This window comes from Dendrobium catenatum, unplaced genomic scaffold (genome assembly GCF_001605985.2).
Source record: "Dendrobium catenatum unplaced genomic scaffold, ASM160598v2 fragScaff_scaffold_72, whole genome shotgun sequence".
NCBI lineage: Eukaryota > Viridiplantae > Streptophyta > Magnoliopsida > Asparagales > Orchidaceae > Dendrobium > Dendrobium catenatum.
This window is the reverse complement of record NW_021318534.1, coordinates 3299789-3323273: the sequence shown is the minus strand read 5'-3', so window position 1 is coordinate 3323273 and position 23485 is coordinate 3299789. Positions and strand designations below refer to the sequence as shown.

The 23485-nt window shown below is 35.5% G+C and overlaps 2 protein-coding genes across 11 annotated transcripts in view; one reads left to right on the top strand and one right to left on the bottom strand.

The window, feature by feature from the left end:
* Positions 1-23485, top strand: part of LOC110100333 (poly(A) polymerase I) — a 47599-nt gene that overhangs the window by 5686 nt on the left and 18428 nt on the right. For all 9 annotated transcript variants that reach the window (XR_003701173.1, XR_003701175.1, XR_003701171.1 and 6 more), the window contains exons 4-11: positions 1910-1993; positions 2181-2314; positions 2507-2579; positions 2676-2721; positions 2827-2936; positions 3036-3143; positions 3253-3312; positions 10262-10323. Coding sequence is in view for 4 of the 9 variants with exons in the window: in XM_028695985.1 (XP_028551818.1) it covers positions 1910-1993; positions 2181-2314; positions 2507-2579; positions 2676-2721; positions 2827-2936; positions 3036-3143; positions 3253-3312; positions 10262-10323 (677 nt within the window). In the remaining 5 variants the exon portion in view is untranslated. The remainder of the gene's footprint in view (positions 1-1909; positions 1994-2180; positions 2315-2506; positions 2580-2675; positions 2722-2826; positions 2937-3035; positions 3144-3252; positions 3313-10261; positions 10324-23485) is intronic.
* Positions 20272-22300, bottom strand: LOC110100335 (THO complex subunit 4D-like). 2 transcript variants are annotated; one of them, XM_028695988.1, is made up of 4 exons: positions 22092-22300; positions 21212-21387; positions 20528-20671; positions 20272-20418 (listed from the first exon to the last, which is right to left on the bottom strand). In XM_028695988.1, the coding sequence occupies exons 2-4, from the start codon at positions 21383-21385 to the stop codon at positions 20287-20289; spliced, it is 450 nt and encodes a 149-aa protein (XP_028551821.1). In that variant the 5' UTR covers positions 21386-21387; positions 22092-22300; the 3' UTR covers positions 20272-20286. The 2 variants fall into 2 exon arrangements, with proteins under 2 accessions (XP_028551821.1, XP_028551824.1); XM_028695991.1 differs by lacking the exon at positions 22092-22300 and adding an exon at positions 21721-21864.

Below are 23485 nucleotides of genomic sequence, written 5' to 3'. Positions count from 1 at the left end.
TTTTCATAACAACAATTCACTTGCCTTTGCTCAGGACTCATCTCATACTACCACACAACCAAACATAGTTTTAAAATTTACCTGAGTCTAGTCAGCTTCCACTTTATCTCTGCCCTCTCCTATAATAATAGCCATAATAACATTTGGTGAGTTATGAGGCTAACAAATATATACAAATTTAATACTGTATTTAAGTATATGAATCACAATACTTACCTTTGTATCAACAAGTGGAAGTAAGAATTGCATGTAATCATTTAAATGCATGTAAGAACTATGCTCATCTGAATTAAACTTTCGACTATATCTCATAATGCCAATATCATCACCACATGTCACATACTGCCAACATCATCAATCATGCCCAATTATTCAATGATTAATTCATATATCGCACTATATAATCATCCTTATATCTTTCAGTTCATCAAATAACTTTCTTTTAAAAAGTTTCATGTCCACATGGTTAGGTCTAGGTCTACAGCCTATAGAAATTTGAAGTCGCTGCCTGTATCGCCCGTAGGCTACATATCATAGCTCGTAGGCTCCTGAGGTCACACTGCCTCTATCGCCTGTAGGTTTCATATCATAACCCATAGGCTTATGAGGTTGCATCGCCTCTATTTCTCATAGACTTCATATCATAGCCAGTAGGCTCATGAGGTCGCACTTCCTCTATTTCCCGTAGGCTTCGAATCATAGCCCATAAGCTTCATATCATATCGAGGTCACACTGTCCATTAGGGTCGCAGTGCCCAATTCACCTACTGCCTAACATGACACATTCTCAGACTTTTCTGATCATTGCATTTTCCTTTCTAAGTTGTGTGACACTTGCCTATATATAGAAACATGTATATACAGGCAATTTAATATGATTGTCATGTGTATCAATATATCGGTAGGTATGACTGTATGAATACCTATCACAAGGTAGAACTTAATAGACTTACATATGATCACATAATATACCAGGATTATAATAAGCGGCAAATTACATATAACAGTACTATATAAATAACAATTTTAGGCTAATTATAGATGTGTAATATAGAGACAAATATTACACATAACTAATTAAATTTACCCATATACAATTATACAAAATCAAAGTAGCCTACTATATTAACAAAATTGTATATATTACATTGTTGTTGTGCGGACTTACAAAGTTGGATACCTTGTGCCTGCGTATATGTATAGGGCATCTAAACCAAACCAAATCATTAATTGGTGATTCACACAATCTTTTATCCAACTTATACAATTAATTTACGTTCGAACTAATATATCTTCCACTTTCCACATCGCATATATGATTATAAGTATCAATCTCCCTCGTAGTACAATGCCTCAATCAATAGATGAACCCTATTAAATTAGAAATGTTAAATACACTAACCATATAAATTCTAAAGTAAACTTTATTTTTAAATAGTAATATCTTTTTTTTCCTTTAACTTAGGAAAAAACAAATGGGATTTAATTCCCTAATTTCCAATTCTTCACAATTTAATCTATAGTTCTATATGCTGAATTGCTCCATTCGACAAGTAGAATACAATGACATTAAAATTGCGGAATTTTGTGAAAGTTGGAATTTCAGCGTATTGTTAAATTGATTCTAATGTGGCATACATCTGATCAAATTGGATTTTACACATGCGATAGGGTTTTTTAATATCATCGATTGAGCTGATAAAGAAAGAAGTGTTTCATGAAATCATTAAAAATATGTAGGTCAGTTTGGCTTATTGATTTTTTGTTCTTGGTCTCTTTTTTGGGGCACCAACCAGTGATCAATTATCAAGCGTAATATACACAAAATTAGTTTCTGGCTTGATTATTTAGTTAAATTAATATTATGTCTTTCATTTTGGTCTTATTATGTAACAGTAAATTGGTGCAGGTTAAGAAAGCGTTTTCAAGGTGTGACATTGTGGGAAAGCGGTTTCCCATTTGCCATGTTCATATCAATGATTATATTGTTGAGGTTTGTTCTCGGTGCTTTTCAAGCCAAGCTTTAACAATTACTGGCTAACTGGAACTATGAAGTTTTCGGTAATCATTTGAAATAAAAAGAGATGTTCAAGGAACATCTCAATCAACGTAGCTATACTTAAAACCTTATTCTTTTTTTCTCATCAATTTCCCATACGTAAGCATCTCTTGTGATGCAGGTTTCAAGTTTTAGCACCTCAAGAAAATATTCAAGCAATTATGTTAGATATATTTCTCGAAGACCTCCCGATTGTGATGAACATGACTGTGTCCGCTGGAGAAATTGCCTTGGACGCGATTTTACAATTAATGGGTTACTATTTCATGTCATATTTTTATAAATTTAAGATATAGACTTGTTGCTTTAGCAATCTTAGCCTGCATATTTCCGGAACAACTTCTTGCATCAGATTGTTTGTTTCACACATATTAGTTATTTTGCTAGACTAATCGAATTGTTATTATGATGCTTGTATTGATATAATTTCTTGGTCCTATTGCTCAGGTTGATGTTTGACCCATACACACGGCTAGTTTATGACTATTTGGGAGGCATGGAAGACATTAAAAAGGCTAAAGTGTGCATGTATTTCTTTAGTCTGTATTAGTAACTTGCTGCTTTCCTCTTACGGCTAATATAGTGACGCGCCTTCTGTTTTTTTCTTCCCCTTAAGGTTCGAACTGTAATTCCTGCTCAGACATCTTTCCAAGAGGATTGTGGTTAAGTGAAAATTCTAAATTGCCTGATCATATGAGATCATTATTATATTGGTTGTTTTAAAGACATTTATTTACATATATTTTCCTATGCAATGTTATTTGCAGCTCGAATTCTACGGGCGATTAGAATTGCAGCCCGTCTTGGTTTTCGCTTTAATAGAGAAACGGCTCAGTGTATAAAAGATCTTGCCACATCAGTAATAAGACTCGACAAGGTGCATTGCAATGATTTAAATTATTTCTTATCTCATTGTTTCATATTTTTCTCAGTACCAAGGTTTGGTTTTATGTTATCTTATTTGCAAGTACCACAGGGAAGGATCCTAATGGAAATGAATTATATGCTTGCATATGGGTCCGCTGAGGCTTCTATGAGGTTGCTTTGGAAATTTGGACTATTGGAGCTACTATTACCAATCCAGGTTTTTGTTTACATTTTGATATTGGTGTTAGGGTTATGATTAGGCATATAATTGTTTGCATTATTTACTATCAAATGACTTCTTATATTGACAATTCTGGATCACCTAGGCTGCTTATTTTGTATCACAAGGGTTTCGGAGGCGTGATGAGGGAACTAATATGCTCCTGGTAAATAAGGGTTTTGAGCTTATACACTTTTTAATTTTTTTCTATCACATTGTGGAACCCTTAGGTTGCTTGTTACTGCTTTTGGCATTTAGTTGCGTTCTACCTGCCTTTGAATGCTATCACAACCCACTTATGTTCTTGAGAATCATGTTCTTTGAATGGTCTCTTTGGTATTAAAATTGGGATCAATTTTATAAAGTCGAGGTATTAAATTTGGATCAACATGAGAGATTATTTTGTATCAATTTTGTATAGCCAACGGACTAAATTGTGGCAACATGATACTTTGAGACTTAATTGATCATATACGAATAATGTGGGGATTATTTTGATATATATATATATATATATATTATAATACATAAGAATTAATTATTAAAATATCAAATAAAATGAGATATTCACATATATTTCTTATTAATTACATTTATAATGGATAAAAAATATTATATTATTTTTATATCCGAACAAATATATATATTCAAATCCAATCATTTAATTCAGATTTGCACTAATTGAGAGTAATTTTCTAAAATAGGTGTGGGATATTTAGGAAAAATTTTAAAATTCAAATTCATTTGAATTTGAATTACGAAATCTTTCCAAATAAGATAGTGCTAAATTAGGAAGATGATAATGGGGTAATTGAATGATTCTTTAATTATAATCTTAAATTAGGAAAGGGATTAAAGACTTTTCAAAATTTAAAATTCAAATTAAGAGATGAGAGTTAATTGGGAAGCAATGAGGGGAAGGAAATTAATTGAATGGAGGGAGAAAGAGGGAGGGGAGAAAAGGGGTGTTTATGTTCAATGTATTTGGGCTAGGGATTAATTAACCAATCAATTTCAGAATTGATTGATTAATTGAATGAAAGAAGTTTTCAAAATTAATGTAATTAATGAGGATGAATTTGAAATTCAAATTAGATTAATTTGAATTTAAAATCTTTCTAAATTAATATGACAACTTAAATAAGGAAAGTGGGATTTTTGGAGGGAAGTGGGGTTAGGGAAGGAGGTGGCCGGCGGGTGGGAGGGAGCCTTGGTGGATTTCGGCCAAGGGGAGGGAAGAGGGAGGGTCTGGCGTAGGCCGATGGTGTGGAGGTGATGGGGTGAGAAGATTGGCGCCTTGATGGAGGGCTCGAGTAGGCGGCGGTTTAGGGAAATAAGGTAAAACAAAACAAAAAGTAAAAAAAAAAAAGAACCGTGAGCCTTGGACTCTTTCGAAGACTGATGGGTGATGCGTTGCCCTTCACCAAGGGACTTCAAGCCATGAGCTCGGACCCATCCTTCGGCTGGTGGAAACTACGATTCCCTCTATAGGGATTTTCACTAATGTCCTCACAAAGAATAAAAGTGCAGAACAAAATTTTATTAAAACTCCATCATACCATTATAATAGCAAGGACCTCTATATATAGGCCTTAAAAGAAACTAAAAGACAACTTTGCCCTTTGGGCTTATATAGGACAATACCCTTAAGTAAGGGTAAAAATGAAAAAAAACATAATTAAATAAAAAATATAATTAATAAACTAAGATAAAAAAAGGAGGGATCTCGACCGTCGATCTTCATCTCTTCCTCAGATAAGCTTTCATGGTTAGATGTCCGCATCAGAGGAAGGAAGACTTTTTTTAATATGTGTTGATTCTTGTTGAATCTTGATTAGGTTGTTAAACCTAAACTAATATCCCAAGGCTAACCAAGAGGGGGGTGAATTGGTAAGTTTAAAAATTACTCTTGGATTTTAAAATTTGAAACCGATGGATATATGATGCAAGTTAATTAAAAGTTTTCAAAACAGCTTTTCAACCATGGAATTAATAACATGCAGTAAGTAAGCAGCGGAAAAATAAAAGACACAAAGATTTATACTGGTTCGGTCAAACACGACCTACATCCACTCCCTGAAACCTCCCACTTCAGGTATTGCACTATTATCAAATTGACTCTCCTTTAGCCCTCACAGCAAGGCGGAGAAGCCTTTACAAAACTCTCTTCCACCAATCCCGGTGCGGCAGAGAACTGTCGTTCTTTCACACCCTCCAAGTGTAGGCAGAGAACCTTTGTCCTTTCAACTCTCCAAGTGTAGGCAGAGTACCTTTGGCTGTTTACACTCTCCAAGTGTCGGCAGAGAACCGTCGTCTTTTCACACCCTCCACGTGTAGACAGAGAACCTTCGTCCTTTCACACTTTTCAAATGTCGGCAGAGTACCAGATCTTATCCGAAGATCTTCACTGACAATTAGAAAGATAAGAGGAAGAGTGATAACCATAATTACAAAGAGATCCTTACCTTTGAGTAACCTTGTGAACCCTTCTCACTCCACTTGCAAGATATCTCTCTCCAATTGCTCTTAAAAATTCACGTAGACAAGATTTTTAGAAGTCAGTTTTAGTGGACCTTTTATACAAAAGACACAAAAAACCGTCCAGAAAATTGAAGTTTTCAATTTTGAGCGTACACAATCGTACAATACGATCATATATTCGTGCGTACGAACAGTTCAAATATTGTTGCGTACGAACCCATTGTGAATAGGTACAAAATCATTTTGTACTCGATCATCGTCCTGCACGAAATAAGTTCGGTCGGTACGAACCATGGTTTAAAATTGCGCAATATGAGGCTCGCCTTGAGTCCCGCCTTTGTGCAATTCCAATAAAAAACGCCTCGATGCTTACGCCTCGAGTTTTTTATGAGGCTTGCGCCTCAACTTGGTTGAGGCCCGCCTCGCCTCACTGGCATGAGGCTTACGCCTCACGCTATATATATTAAAACTTACATAAATCTTGAAGTAAATGCCCGACATTAGACTCTATAGGAGAGGAGGAAGGGGAGAGAGCAGTTCACCATAATGATGATTCAAATGAAGAACCCCTTAGTGATTATAGTGCTGATGACTTATGAGTTTTTATGTGATATGTAATTGCTATTTATTTTTGAAAATTGGAATTATATGTTAATGAAAAGAATACTGGGATTTGGGAAAGATAGAATTTTGAGTTGAACTATATTTCATGTTGTCTTATTATTGAGATATTTTGATTTCACTTCATATCTTATGCTTTTTTATGTTTTATATTATTCACTCATTAGTATATAAAAATTTTATCATTTTATGTGTACGCAATCTTTTGATTTTGAGGCTTACACCTCAAAACGCCTTGAGGCTTACGCTTCGCCTCACGAATGAAAAGCGTCTCAATACCCGAATACGCAATTTTAAACATTGGTACGAACAAAAAAATTTCAAAGTTCGTTTGTACGAAACATCAGGATGAAATGAACGAGAACAGAAATAGAGGCGTTCGTCCCTGTACGAAATTAAATATCGTACATACGATCTTCGTTTGAGGACATAACATAGACGTTCGTCCTAGGACAAAATTAAATATTGTCAGTACGATCTTCGTCCGAGGTCAGAATAGAGACAATCATCCTGGGACGAAATTAAATATCGTCCGTACGATCTTCGTCTGAGGTCAGAATAAAGACGTTCGTCCTGGGATGAAATTAAATATCGTCCGTACGATCCATACTTAGAAAAAATATTTCCATTCATGTTCGTTCAACAGCTCGTTGGGGAAAATATCTGACCAGATCGTCTTGTACGAAGTGATATCGTACAGTACGATCAGTTTAAAAATATGAATTTAAAAACTCTCCTCAGGTGTGTATGCTCAGTTACTCAATTACAATCGCACACTCTCATACTCAATAAAATGAAAAATACAGACTACGATTACAATAAACTTTAAACTGTTCTTGATTTGAAGTCTTCAACAATCCGGAGTAAACTGTGCACTGAACATGATTGAAAGAGAGAAAGAGGTGGCTATTGTGATTCTTATGCCAATATGACATTGTCACAGAGGGAGGGTGTTTGGTTGCACTTAAACATGAATGAAAGATAGAAAGAGGAGGGAGAGAGTGTGATTGGTTACTTTTTCCCATCCTATTGTAATTCTTATGCCAATATGACGTTGCCATAGATGGAGGGTGGGTTGGAACATTGTTTGAGTTGATTCATAGCTTTGGTTGTATGGTTGAGTTGATCAGTCTGAAGGGTCAATATCCCTATGCTGAATCACATTTCCACTATTATTAATTAATTGTTATCTTTCATTTGAAAATAGCCTCTAATGAAGGATTGGGATTTTTTTTTTGGAGGGGGTGGGGGTTGGGCTCACATCGAGATAGAGGTAAACATGTAGGGAGAGTTTTTTTTTCCATCTACCTTCTTAGTTTTGATCGTCTTATGTGTGTGAGAAGAGTATGGCCTTATTATGTTGAAATATGGTATGACCTTAAGCAAGAAAAAAGAGGGATGAAAAGAGGAATTTAACTCTTGGGTGCTTTTCTTTCTTGGTATTTGTTTGGGACATTTTTTTATTGCCTTCTAAAGCAGCTTTTTAGTATATAATTTTTTTGAAAGAAGCTAAAAAACCAGTAGTAAAGCTATCCCAAACGAGCCTCTTAGCCAAAACTTTCTTCCTTGTCGAGTTGTTGAAAGTCAGCTCCATTGAGATAATTCATGTGAGTTAACTCCTTGGAAGCAAATGATATCCAGTAGGGCATTACAATGTTGATTGTGTAGTATCCCCCTATCATCTCACATCTTTTTTTTACAATAAGCCAACGCTATCAGTTTATGCTCTAACTTTACTGCACTTAACATTTTTTTTAACCAATTAATGCAAATTTTATTTATATATTAATATCTTCTTTTGTTCCTTTCTCCGTTCTAACTAACGACTAAAAGAAAAACTTTTTACAGATTATTTGCTAGAAAATTGTGATGGACCGACCGATTTGATTGGGAGGGAATTAAGAAGTTTCCTAACCAAGAGAGAGCTGTTTAGGAAGGTTCTTAATCAAAGGGAATTATTTAGGAATGTTTAAATTACAATTATGAGGAAATTATTTAAGCAAGAGATCTAATTTGATTTCAAATTCTTAGAGGGAATTATTTAGGGAAAAGGAGGTTGAATTAAGGGGGGATTGTTTTGGAAAGTTTTAATTATAATTGGGAGGGAATTAATTCAAGAAATAAATCTAATTTAAATTCAAATCTAAAAGGAAATTATTTAGGGAAAGGGGGCTGATTTGGGAAGAAATTATGGGAGCCTATTTAAGGCTAACAATTGGGTGATTTCAGATTAAGTTTTGGTAGTTTGCTGAACTTAGTTTATTCTTAGGTTATTTGGGCTCGCTGGCGGCTAGGGATTTGGGAGAGCCGAATCTTCCTCTCCAATTGAAGATCCAACTGTATCTTACTATTTTCTTTCATATATCTTGTAATAAAAATAGTTTTGGTGTGTTTTTCATCCTAATTCCTTATTGTCGCTCGATGATTTTGAGAAAATTGCATCCACTTCATATCAAATAGCTACTATTTATTTGATATAAAAGATAAGAAAATAATTTAAATGACCGGAGAGGCTAAAAACATTGCAAAAAGAATAAGCGTTTTGTTATTTCATCAGTTGTGAGTAAAAAAAGGTGCTTGATCAACCTTTCTCAAGGGCGAGGCATGATGTTAGCATGGTTTAGTAAATATTATTAAGAAAAAACGGAGAAATTATTTCTTTGTATCAGCCTAGCTCTTTATTAATTATATTTTCTTTTAATTAGAGGTAGATATGGAGGGAAAGTTTTTTTCTCCTTCTAGATTCTTAATTTTATCATCTTATGTGTGTGAAAAAGAGTGGGGACTTATTATGTAGAAATATGGTATGACCTTAAGCATGGAAAAAGAGGGATGAAAAGAGGAACTTAGCTCTTTGGTGCTTTTCTTTATTTACCAATATTTTTTTCTTTTCGAGTTGTTGAAAGTCAGATCCATTTAGGTAATTCATGCTAATCAACTCCTTGGAAGCACATGATATCTCAATAGGGTTGAGTACTATCAATTGCATTACAATGTTGATTGTATAGTGTCCCCCAATCATCTCACACCTTTTTTTTTACAATAAGCCACCATTTCATCGCTCAATGCTATCGGTTTCTGCTCCAAATTTACTGCAGTTAACATTTTTTTTATCCATTAATGCAAAATCTTTTTCTATTTTAATATTTTCCTTTGCTCCTTTCTCCATCCTAGCTAAAGGCAATAAAAGAAAATCTTTTTATGGATTATTTGCTAGAAAATTGCTATTATTTAATATTTATTTGATATAAAAGATAACAATTTAATTTAGCGGGTTGGAGATGCTAAAAAAACGTTGCAAAAAGAAGAAGAATTTTGTTATATAATCATTTGCGAGTAAAAAAAAAAGATGCTTTCCTAACCTTTCTCAAGGGTGAGGCACGATGTTAGCCTGGTTTAATAAATATTATTAAGATAAAAACAAGAAAATTATTTATTTATATCAGCATAGCTCTGTATTAAATTTTCTATTTTAATTAATTTTTACTTGTTTTGGTTGTCTTGTAAATATTTCTTATTTATATATTTTTTTTTCTTTTCATATGTTTCAACCTTGCGAGTAGGCCTATACAGTGTAATGCTTTTTGGGCCATACATCGTAACCCTTTTAAACGTTCCCCTTTGTAAGAAATCAAAGGATTATTTTTTCATATAGGCATAGAGGTTTCATCCCTCTATAATACTCGATTGGAGGCATACGCATTTTCAAAGAGTTTGAAACCTCATAGTTTTCACTAGAATGTAGATTAGGTCCTAAAACAGTACATGTAAAAATATTTAATGACTAAAATGATAATTTAGAGAATTCATCATGATAGAGGGTCTATATTTCTTTGCTATTTTTATTTAATAGGTTTTTGTGGAGATCGTACTAATGTCTATATACAAGTTAGGTAGATTAGCTATCCTTGTTTTCTACGTGTTTAATCTATCCTTGTTTTCTACTTGTTTTTCTTTCATGATATCTTTTTACCGTCATATAAAGTTCTCACGTGATTGATTGTTTTGCTTAGGCTTTACTCTCAAACCTAGATAGCCTTCTTGCACCAGATAGGCCATGTCAAGATAGTTTATGGTGAGTTCTTTTGCTAGCTTTTATTTTATTGAACTTGCTTTATTTTCGTTTTTGCCTTTTTGTCATTAATGTGATCGGTGTTGTTTGTTGAATATATCTACTTATTCCTACTTATTTTTTTGCTATACAAGGTCCATTAAACTTCTCATAACTTATTAATAGCTCATATTTGCTCATTTAAATTTGCAATCAGTTTTGTTTTCCAAAGGTCATCCTTCGTATGTTAAAAAATGAATTTAAATGTCATAAGACATTTATATCTCATTAGTTATTGATTAGCTATTTGAAGTTTACAATTTTTAATGATAGGTCCCTTGAATTTGATACATGTTTTTTATTTTATTCTTGCTTTGTTATCATAGCATTAGTGGAGGTCTAAATGTTCAAATTCTCTTACATTAGGAATGCAGTGTAAAAGGAATACAATGTAAAAGGAATACTTTGGAGTTATTTGGACTAGTGCTAAGTAAATACATGTGAATATTTTTTTATTTGCTTTGAAGTAAAATGAATGTAGTGTAAAGTACAAATATGACAGCGGTCGGTTGGTGGCGGCAGCGACAGCGCCGGTGCTGACAATTGTGGTGATATTCAGTTGTAGTTGTGGGTTGGGGCGGCGGGCGGCAATGCGATGGGCAGCAGTGGGTGGATGCACTGGGCGGCGGCGGTGGGTGTTGGTAGGTGGTCGATGGGGGTAGTGGCTATGGTTGCTAACAATGGGCGGCGGTGGTCGGAGGTGGTCGGCAGGGGCGGGAGGTGATAGTCAAGCAAGTTTGCTTGCAGTGTAAACAGTTATTGCTCAAAACTAGACGAGTTTAGTTTATTTAAAAAATGAAGGAACTAATGGGTTGTTTGGTTGCCTGCATTAGGACTGTAAAGTAATCCAAACACAAGAGTTTGAAAATATTGACGTTTGGTTTGAAGTAAAACAAATGCAATATAAAATTTTGGTTCATTTGGAATACACCATCTTCATTTTTTTAGCGTATTTGGAATTCCTCCGATTCGGGCAAGTTCCAAATGCATTGAAAATTTATTCCAATTGGTGCTGTCCGCCAACCACCACTTGCCAAGCACCTACCATCGATCACTGCCTGCCACCCCTGGTCACCGCCACCTATCGACCGCCGCCCACCAACTGTCGCCGGCCATCACCTACGCCAATGTCGGCCACCGACCACTACTTTTTTGCATTTTACACTGCATTATTTTACTTTAAAGCAAAAAAAAAAAAAAATCTCTTGCATTCCTTTTATAATAATTCAAACAACTCCATAGTATCCATTTTACACTGCATTCCTTTTTTTGGCAATCAAACAACCCCTAGGGATTTCTAAAGGGATCAAGGACTTGATTATTCTGTCAAGTTGTTTATGTCTCAATTCTCTATGTTTTTGTTTTATGCTGACTAGGCTATGTATCATGTTATAGCAGTTGCTCTTATTAGTTTGCCATTTGTAATGATTTTATGTGTTATTTGACATTAAGATTTGTTTTTCTTTAGAGAAAATGATCAAAATGGTCCATTGATTATTTATGAAACCCTAACTATATTAAGGACCATTTTGGTCCCTCAACTTCTCAAAGTGAAACAAAAAAAGCCCGACCATGGGTCTATTTTGATTCCTTTTTAAAGACTTGAAGGACCAAAATGGTCATTTAAAATCATTGGGGACCATTTTGATCATTTTCACTTGTTCTTTATGTTGATTGTCTTGCTATAAGCCATTAGTCTCGGGTCATGTACTGAGGGAGCTTTTGATTCATGAGTATGGGGATGATTTGAGTTGCTTGCATGGCTGCGTGCCTCCATTGGCTGTGTGAAATTTGTAAATTTAAATTACGATAATAGTTACTTTCATTAAATTTAAATTAAACTAATCATTGTTTTATTTCAGTCGATATTAGAAACACACGCTTCTATAGCAGAGGAAAACTTTCTTATGGTAATTGCATTTAAATCACAGCCTTAAGTAATATGAATTTCTTCGCATGTTACATGAAATCTTTGAAGTCGTGAAAGTTGATGTATTTAATATGCATAAATTATGCTTGGGAAATACATCTCAAACACGAAATTTGCTTTTGGAGTTATATAGCATTCTTGATATTCATTTGGGAAATACTACTATAGTGACTGTCAGTCAAAATCTCATGTTTAGATTGATAATTTTTTTTGGCCACCATATTGGGGAGTCGTCGAATGGTTATACATTCCCTAACCAATAACAGATTGATTTCCGTTTTGATGATATACATGAGTAGGCATTAGTATATTACCATTTCAAGGGAAATTAATGCTGCACTAAATTATCAACCTACTCTTGCAATTCAGCAACTCTATTCTCATCGCAAAATTAAGACAAGTATGATCAATGACAATTGAGTAATTACCCAAGTTAGAAGTTCAATGCATAATTCTCCCTTCACTCCTAAACTGGAGGAGCTTGCCTAGATGAGATTTAAATCTCGTTAGTTAGAAACGTGTAAGGGAACTACTATCTAGCATAACATTTGGGTATGTTCGTGTTGACCCACACATTATAACAAAAAATAAAAAAATAAAATTACCTATAGAAGCTGCGGCCCATCCCGTATCTGACGAAATCCTATCGCAGTTTGCAAATGGCTCCGAATGCAGTCGCCCCATCCCTCCCATGCGTGATATCGCACTCCTACTTGTGGTTTTAAAATGAGAACGACGTTAAGCTTCATTCATTTTGCTGTCCACGCACATCCGTAGCTAGAAGTCGAAGCCCATACGCACGAGACCTCCGCTTCCTTCGCCTCTTCCCGTCATTCTTCCTCACTAAGCCGAAGCCACAAGACCACTCGACCAAGCCGATCGAAGCCCCTACCTTGCCGGCTTTCGTCAATCTCTACTACCTTGGACTCGTCGACTTCTATGCCATAAAATCAAATCAAAATCCTTAATTTGCTGCCTCCTCCCTCCATACAAGTGTCGAAGCTTACCCGACCCATCTCTTTCACGACCGACCTCTATCCCGTCAGCCTCCACCTAGCCGAATCGTAAGCAATCGACGCCTGTACCCATTGCTGCTTCTGATTTGTTCGATCCAGAGGACCTCAACCCATCGGTCCTTAGCCGAGCTTCCACCTGAAGCTGACCTGCTCTTCCCTGTTCCGATTCAAACCCCCTAGCTGATCTCTACCTTCCTCCTCCTTCAAAGATGTTCCTTTCCCGTCGGATCGAACGTTATAACATTTCGATCAGAAGCAATGTGGGAGCTCGCTCGCTGTGAAGGTAACATTGTCCTTCTGCGCGCTTCTTCGGCTAAACGCCATAAATCTGCTTCAGCCGAAAAGAGGGAATCGAGGATTTAACTCAATGTGAGAGCTATGAGTCCCTAAATCTTACTCAAAACCCGTTTAATCTTGTATCCCGACTACTCTAAGCATTATTCCTATTCGGATTCCCTGTTTTCCTGTTTGATTGATTATAATTGATTTAAAATTAATTATAATCAATTAGAGATAATTATAAGTTAATTTTTTAATTATAATTAATTCGAAATAAGCATAATTAGTGAATTTTAATTGTAATTAATAATATTTAATTGTAATTAATTATTATTAATTATAAATAATCATAATTAATTATAAGTAGTCACTCTTAATCATAATTAATTAATAGTAATCATAATTAATTAAGGTTAATTATAACTAATTATTATTAATGGTAATTAATTATTATTACAAAAAAGGTGTTTGCCTCGATATGCGTGCCAACAACTCCGCCGATGTCCTCAGTGCTTGTATAACTTCTAACTTAAAGCCCGCTCTCGACGCTTGCGACGAACTGACAAACCTCTTTACGCACTCACGTAGCACCGGGGGAAAGAAATCGATGTGACGCTTACGACGAGGTGGGTAATCCCGGGAGTGCTCATGTAGCGTTAGGGGGTCGAGAACTAAGTATTCATACGTGTGCGGAAACAACTGTGCTCTTTTCAACAGGTGCTCAGAGACTCTTAAACACTCATGTAGTGTCGCAGGGATTAAAGAAAATGCAGCCGCGGTGTCACTCGACATCTACCTGAAGCACTCATGTAGTGTGGAGGGGAAGGCTGCCTCTTGGTTTTTCCCCTAAACAGGGGAGACGCTGGAGGCTGTCGAAATTCAGAGCAAATACAAGGGACATGACTTGTAAACTTTTGAACAGCAAGGGTCTTCAAAAAAAAAATTGGAACTTAATTTCAACATAACTTGATCACAAAATCAAACTTAATCAATTGAGATTGAAAGGAACCAAAACTTAGACTCAAGCTTGGATTTGGACTTGAATGTGCATAGTGCATACGCACTAGACTTGCAAATGAACTTACACATTAAACTCAAGCTGAATTCAAATTTGACTTAAACCATAAAGAACTCGAAATCAATTGAATTACAAGAGGCTTGAATTTCCAAGGACTTTAGAAGACTTTGAACAAGAGCTTTGACTTGAACATGAACCAAGGTGATGACAAGTCTAAATTTCACTTAAAATGAAATCATGATTTCTAAAACAATGATGATCCAAAATTAAAACCAAAGGAACATATATGGAACTTGTGGTGAAAAAGAAGACTTGCAAACACTACTCGCTCACAAGTAGTGATGACTTTTAGACAACATGATTAGACTTCTTGCTATGATGCCTTTAATGGATAGCAAATAAAGAAGACATGCAACAAGTATCCAAATGATATAATGATTATCATTAACTAATAAGAATGTGTAATCTAAACTACAAGTAGATACACAAGGCTATCCTAATAAAGGTTGAAGAGAAATATGCATTTCAAGTGCAAACAATGATTCAAGTCTCCCTTCAACAAGCATCATTGTAAGTAATGATATGAAACTCCTCGCTCATGAATAACAATTAATAGGAAGCGAACAAATGGTGCGAATAGAATATGTTGGTTGCAAGAAATGCTACGAGATTCTTTACTCGTCAAGCTATTATTCTGTGCGGACATCGACGGTTCTCCCGTATGGTTCCGCCCTCGGTACCGAGCTCAGTACCGAGCGCGGTACATTTTTGAGGTGCAGTGACTCATTTTTATTGTTCTCCGGGCACTCCGAACTCCACACAGAATAAAAATTCCTACTCATCCTTGAACTAAATCCCCCGTTGGACATTACAAATTCTTATGTCAATAGTGGTAATCGACTAGCGACCTTTATCTCATTCATATTTATGGGAGTTATATGATGATTGGAACAAACACATTGATGTGCTTATAAGCAAAGAGCAAGAAGATTCAATGGGAATTATAAGACGTGAGGATCTACATATGAATCATCATTGTTACAGCCAATGCATGAAAGAGCGTTGTTTGTGGACAATAACAAGAGATACACAAACCACACATGCTTGAAGAAATTGGTAACAAAATGCAACTCGACTAATAGTCAATGACAAATCACTTGCATATAATATATGAGAAGGGGTAGATCATAAATACGACAGGTCTCCAGTCCATATGAGCACTCGGGTGAAATATTGTTTGCAAGCAATGACGAAAAGTCCTTTGTGTGAAGAACATATACCCGTAGACAACAATCATCAACTGGAAAGCAAATGTATTAACTCTTTCGTGAATAATGAGCGTGGACATGTTATAAGACTAAAAATCTCCTTACGACTGATGTCAACCGTCTTGCAATTATACACAACAATCCATATGGACACTAGAAGATACACAAGTAGAAGGATGCAGTCCACTAACCAAACACACCAATTTCCTATAAACAGAAAGATTTAGTGCTGCTACAAGAGACCCACACTTCAATCAGCATATCAGTTGCAACAAGAAAGATTCGACATGAGGTGGAAGCAATAATGTGATATATCTAGATGTATCCAAATGAATGTCAACATCATCATGCAAGTGAATGCACTAAGCTTTCTACAAATGATGACAATAGACATGGGGCAACTATGATAATTATCCTGCAAACACTGGGAAGACAAAATGCTAGAAGGCAAAATATAGAAGATCATAGCAAAGGTAAATACTTACGGGTCCTCGTAGAAAACCCGCCATATGCACTAGATGCCATTTATAAGCAAAATGTCTATAACAAGTACAAGCTCATATGAGTCACTGTAGGATGCCCATTCGACATTCAAAATGTCTGTGCAACTTGATGGATTTGGCATATAGTGGAGGCAACAATGTAATATATCGGAATGCATTGAAGTGAACGTCAACACACTGTATTTCGCCTACTAGAATTAATGATCAATGTTTGAAAAATGTGATGTTAAAGATTAATGCAAAGCTTGGTGGCCTAAACTCATAATTACAAATATAAAACATACCTGCCATTCCAATCATCATAAGAGCTTCTTGTTGATTCCTATTCGAGTTCTGGGAAGTGAAAGCCAGGTTTAATCATCATTTTCAAAGATGGAGTGACGGCGCATTATCCACAAGCAAAGTGCAAAATGACTACATCAAATGCAAATGCATACGAGGTGCTATAGGAAATTTGTTGCACATACATTAAATTGTCCGTGAGTAAATACAAAAGAACTGCAATAAATATAAGCGCTCACAAGCCAAAGCAGGAGATTCGTTAGTGCACTACAATCTACCTGCAGGAAGCAACATGTAGTGCACGATAGTCTACCTATATGAAACGGGCGAATAACCATAATACGACGCCATGCCACCAAATCCGCAATATCTATGCAAGCGGATAGAAGACGTTTACAAATATTTCAAAAATACCCCCGCAAATGCTGGAATGAAATCCTCTGCATATCACATATGAATGCAAGAAATCATTTTAAATTATGATTACAATATCAAATGACATACTCGAAAAACCCTCTGCATATTGTAATTGCACGCATATTATGGGATGCATATGAATGCACATTTTAATGCATGAGAGGGGTGTTTTGCATGAATTATTATGCATGTTGTAATGCATGTATGAGGACATTTTAAAATATTTGACACTAATCAATTGCGCGACAACTATCATTTGAAGGTGCACAACGTTATATTTAGAAGCTTTTAGATGCTTTCTTTCTACTTGAACGAGTGTTGCAGATTCGATGGTGTGGCGTTACGCTTCAGTGGCTCGAGATTTTTATTACTGATTCCCTGCTTTTGCCTATCGGTGAATTGTAGTGTTGCGTTCAAAATAATCATGAGATACTGATAGGAAACACTTGGATTTCCAAGTGTTTCTCACCAAAACCAAGTAGATCCAATGTAAAATTGCTGTCCACAGCAGAAAAACAGCCAAAAACAGTAGGAAAACAGGAAAAACTGCAGAAAAATCCGAGAAAATACTTGTATTTTACTAGTAGTTGCAAGGAAATAGCAAATATACAATTGATCCTCAATTCGAGAGGAGGATCGATCTCTCCCAAATCTCTAGACGCCGCTAGAGCCCAAAGAAATCCTAAATCTACGAGATCTCAAATTTCAGCCAAATTCAAGATGCTCAAACCCTAGGAAAATCTACTATTTAATGCATACAAATCAAAAGGAAATCCCTAAACAGTCCCTACATTCAAATTTCCTTCTCAAAACGCTATATGTTTTTCTAAGTAGAACACATGGTTGCAAAAATAAAAGGACGAGCAAAATATGAAGCACAGAAGAAGAAAACATGCATAAAAGGAAATTGCTTTCTTGGGGAAGAAAACTTTTTGCTGATTGGGATCTAAGCAATTCTTCTTCGCTTTTAATGAACTCCCCTCTTAAATTATCAAATTATCACCCATTAATTCAACAGCACCGTTACTAGATTATAAATACAAAGTAATAGCTATCGTAGCACAATCAAATTCTACTAAATGACCTGTCATTACATTGTCAAGACCATTAATACAAGCAATGTTGCAACATCAAATGAAAAACATTATAATCATAGTATGAAACTTGGGTGTTATAATATCATGGAGATCTTATGAAATAGTTTGTCGACAAGCAGCTTAAGTTTCCTTTGATATGTACAATTTCGATGCTTGGGAAAATGAGGGTGAGGGAGTGAGAGGATCAGGCAGCTGAAAAAACATATCCTCTGAGAATGAGGGAGTGGTAAAGTGACGTACTGAGAGAATAAATAAGGTGTGGAGAGATTGGTCAACAGTTCGAGTGGGTCAGTCGGCAAAAATAGAACATGCCCACGGTATATTATTATGGGATATGCAAGGAAGTTTCTTATGGACTTCTCCATTGCTTTCAACAGAAACATTAAATGGTGATATCTTGGGTTAGCTGTCCTTAGCCCCAGTGGGCATATTAAGATAAACAACAACAAGCAGAACCATGAAAATGTTTCACTATTTAATTAATTACATTCATTTATGATGAAATAAAAAGGAAAATAAAGTTTAATCAAGCTGCACATTTCTATGTTTTCGTGCACGTAAAATTAAATAAAAAAACACCCGTGCTTATCAGTATCTAAGAAGGGACTCAAAGTGTACCCTAACCGTATTCAAAAATATCGAATAATTCAGGGTCACTAAATTATATCACAAAAAAATAAAAGAAGGCCACTAAATTATAGCAAAATAATTTTGTTGATTAGCGTTGGAATCCGTGATAACCGAACAATAGTTAAATTTAATTCAAAACATCCTAGCAAATTACTGAACTGACACAAGCCAACTATATTAGCATCAAGTTAAAGACAACCGATCTTTTCTTATAGAGAAAAGGATCAAAATAGTTCTTTGACACTTTATAAATGAGCAAAATGATCTCCAACTATATTAAAATATCATTTTGGTCCCCTTAAGTCTTTAAAAGGAATCAAAATAGTTCAATGGTGGGACTATTTTGATTCCTCTTTAAGAAGTTAAAGGATCAAAATGGTCATTTAATATAGTTGCAAACTATTTTGATCTTTCTCAAGAGTCGAGAGGAAATTTTAATCATTTTCTCTTTTCTTATAGATCAACCATGTTATAAAACAATAATCATCACTTATAGCCTCGCATCAGATGTAATTACCTAAAAGAAAAACAAATAAATTTGATAATTCCATTTCACGCTAAACATAATTTTGAAATATTCTCAAATATTACAGGAATATGTGCGCCGCATGAAACCATCCAATTTCTAAGCTATCACAAACGTGTGCAAATGGCTTTCCCAGCAGCCGACAATCAAACTCCAATTCAATAACTCCTATCTAGGAAGCTCTGAAACTACTATAAGGTTACTTCATTGCATCCAACATCATCAACAATCCCAAAAAAAATGTCTAATTTTTATTCATAAAATTTGTACAACACATAATCACATATCAAACGGTGTAGAAGGCATATACATGCTTTTTTAAGCACACTGAGTTAGAAGATCCTCCAACCGTGATATTTCTTCCAGGTGTGTTGGAAAGACCTAGCACCCTCCGAAGAGGCCCTTACAAAGGAAAAATGCCAAGAGGCTAATGAAATTCAGACCAACACAAACTCAAATGTAGAACATGAACAAAATTTTGGAATTTAAGATAAAATTAAAATTACAAAATTGTAAGATATGAACAAAATTACAAAATTAAAGCAATGTTGAACGCAAGCAGGGGATTTATAGAGGATTTTACAACTGGCCTATGAATACAAACAAGGCCTATGAACACAAATAAAGCCTCCTCATCGCCTATACAACTGGCCTATTCGAAAAACTACCAGGTTCTAAACAACGCATGGAAGGGTCAAAATTAGTCATATTTATGGATTGGCCCAAGAATCCAAATCATCATGCAAAAGAGGCCAAAAGACCCTTCATATCACTAAAATATGATTAGCATTTCATGAAAATTGTAATTAAGGAGTCAGCTCCTTATGATATTGAAATAAAATAAAAATTTGAACGCCAATTATTTACACCTTTCTGTAAGATTCTCAAGTATGGCATGAGTAATCATCAATGTAAGCACTACGAATTGAAGAATAAAACCTTCAATAAATTGCATTAATAGTTAAACAACGCAATTAAGCAACACAATAATCTGCATCTCAGATATAGGGAAAAGATTACTCACACTCGAATGGCCATTTCTATCATAATGAACTGTACACCTCTTTAGATCACCAACCTCAGAAAAAAGTTCCTGAATAACAACCAGAACAAATCATAAGACAAAAGTGCAAATTTTTTATGATATGAACCTCACAGAAAGGGCAGCAATGGCTGTATTTTTCAATTGCAACCCAGCAGACCTTTATATCTCCATTGGAAACACCATAATCCAAGTTTGATATGTACAATTTTGTTCCACTTTCAGCACCGGTGATCCCAGTAGCAGCCATGCCATGTTCAAATAGGGCATCTGTCCATAATATATCCTTCTTTCTGCTAAAAGACTGATGAAAGCATGGGAACAAACACTCATTTTTAGGAAGGTATTGCCATAAGCCCAGGAATGCATGCAGCAAATTTGACAACTTAATCAGAAATCAGTATGAGTCAATTCAATCAATATATCTCTGTAAAACTGCAACTAGAATTGATAAGAAGGGCCATGGTTGGGAAAATTTATCAAATTATAGATAAACCATAATGATAGAATATGAGAGAAGAAAATTCCACCCATCAAACATCCTGCAGGCAATTGTCTCCACCTCTGAGATATGAACAGGTAAGCTCTTTGGAGAAAGACTCCATCAACAAACATTAGCAAAATAAGGCGGCCAGTGATATAGATATTCCAAATATAGCCAGATGGGCCCGTTGATATCCCCCTTTATAATCCAAAACAATTGACATTCATGAAAACTCAAAACTTCCTACATGAGCCCGAACATACCAAGAGCTTATTTATCCCCGCAACCCTTCATATTTTGAGTTTCTTAAACTGCTTATACTCTTTAATACGTGTAAAACAGTAATAATTTTGGGCTTGCCTTGGCAATCTTATATGAAGATGGACGATTTGTAACTCTAAGAGGCCCTTTATTAAGCATTGCAGCCCTGCTTCCAAAAAACCTGCCAACTTGTCCTCTTTGACCCATGGCTTGGATTTGACCTCTGCCTCTCACACTAGAGCTTCGGCTCTTAATTAGACCATCCCTCGACATATCTAAGAAAAAAGTAGCAGTTAGCTTATAAAGCATAGAACCGAAAAAGACAAAATAAAACCTTAAATGATAAGATGGATATAGTTCCCTTCAAAGAGAATCCAAAGAGATTATTCACATGAAAAGGGACTTCATCAAAAACAGAATAGACATGAACAAAATATCAGGAAAAACCCAACATAAACATGAATAATTAACTGTCATTACGCATAACTATTTGACGCTATGTAAATATATTCATACGGTGCAAGAAACAAAAAAAAAATCTCAAACAGATTCAGAATGGCATGTCAACATTTGCAGATTGAAATTAACAGTCAAAAAAATAAATTTACAGCATTAAGAGGTAACATTTGAATGATCAGCGCCGGAAATCTACATCGCGGAATCAACGAGGCTCAAAATTAAATCAGCATGGATCATGAAGAAACATCTTTCCAACATAAAGCCCCGGCAAAAGCAAAAATTCAGCATTCCCTCAATAAGGATAAGACACCGATGAAAACAAACAAAACTAGTCATTTAAACAGATAACCTCAACAAAACACAAATCACCGTCAACAAAGGATCGATATAACCCCAGGAAGGAAATTCCAAACAAAATTAGGTTAAAAACTTTCACCCTGAATATAGAGATGGATGACAGAATCGAAAACCACCGAATCAGAATCACGCTGCAAGAGTAATATAGCAATAGAATACTAACCTAAGCAAATTGGCGTCTTCCAAAAACCAAGAAGTCGACCTCTGAGCACTCACAGAAGGGAAAACCACGATCAGGCGGTGAGAGAACTAGGGTTTGAAGGCCGACGTAGATATCATAAAAGAGCAAACCCTCAAAATCTATATAACGATGGAAGCCGAAAATTTCGGCAGAACGCAGAGACGCCTCTTTCTATGGAAACCGCTTTTCCTAATGCTGCTAAGGCCTTTTTTGCTTGCGGGGTTGCTCAGAATTACCCTATATGGATTTAAATTTTAATATATGTTTAAAAAAATTAATTATTGCAAATGCATAATTTTATAATAATTTAAATTTTACTATATATATGTATTTCACACTATTTAATAATTATCTTATCAAATAATTTTCAAAGGTGGGATTTTTAAAAGGAATAGTGCTCACCTAAAATATTATTCAACATGAAAATTACAGCTAGCTATTGTCTTTAAACTCGCAAACTACTATTTTATTTGGGACTATTTTTTTATTGCTTCTTGATACCTCACCAAAAATCAACTTGATCGCGCACTAATCTTGAGGAATATTCAAGTTGAAAACTTCTAAAATCAAATTCATTATAATATGAACTTCGATTTCAGCAAACTTATAGTCGAGCAGAACGTCTCAAAAAAACGAACCCAGCGACACTAAATTCAACTCAATCCGAGTCTGAATAGGTTCAAATCAAAGACTCGAAGCTTATTTAGAAGATTCAAAGCATTAATTGAATGATAAATAATATACAAATATGCATGCTTATAGTCAAATCGAGTGGCTCGACGAGATGAATCCAACGAGCCCAAGATCATCGAATCTTGACATCGTTAAGACACTTAAAAAGTTGAAAAACACTCTATGATCGAGGGAATCAATACGGGTCATCCAATTGAGAACTCCAAACCTGCCCTAGATCTTCTCTAAATTAATGGGTGTATCACTCATGAAAATTTATAAATAGACTCTCACTCTCTACATGAATGAGACCTTTACCTAGATATTGGAGAGAGCTCTAAGGCTTCAAGAGCTTAAGCTCCATTGCTAGTGAACCTTCACCTAGCCGCCTACCGTCGTCAGACCACCACTCGGCTGTCAACCACCACCGGAATTCCACCCGGCCCTGTCGGACTTCAACCAGACTGTGACGCCCCAGGCATCCATAGTGAAAGGATTCGTCTGACATTCTGATTGAACTCCATTCCAGTTGCCTTGCTCAGACCTGAAAATATTAACCACATATAATGAGCTTCAAAAAGCCCAGCAGGTCACCAAAGCCTACAACTGAAATCAAAGCACGGTACTGCTATCAATATGCATGTCAGTCAATCAAATCAATAACAGTCAATGATCAATGAGTCTATGCAATACGGAAATCAATA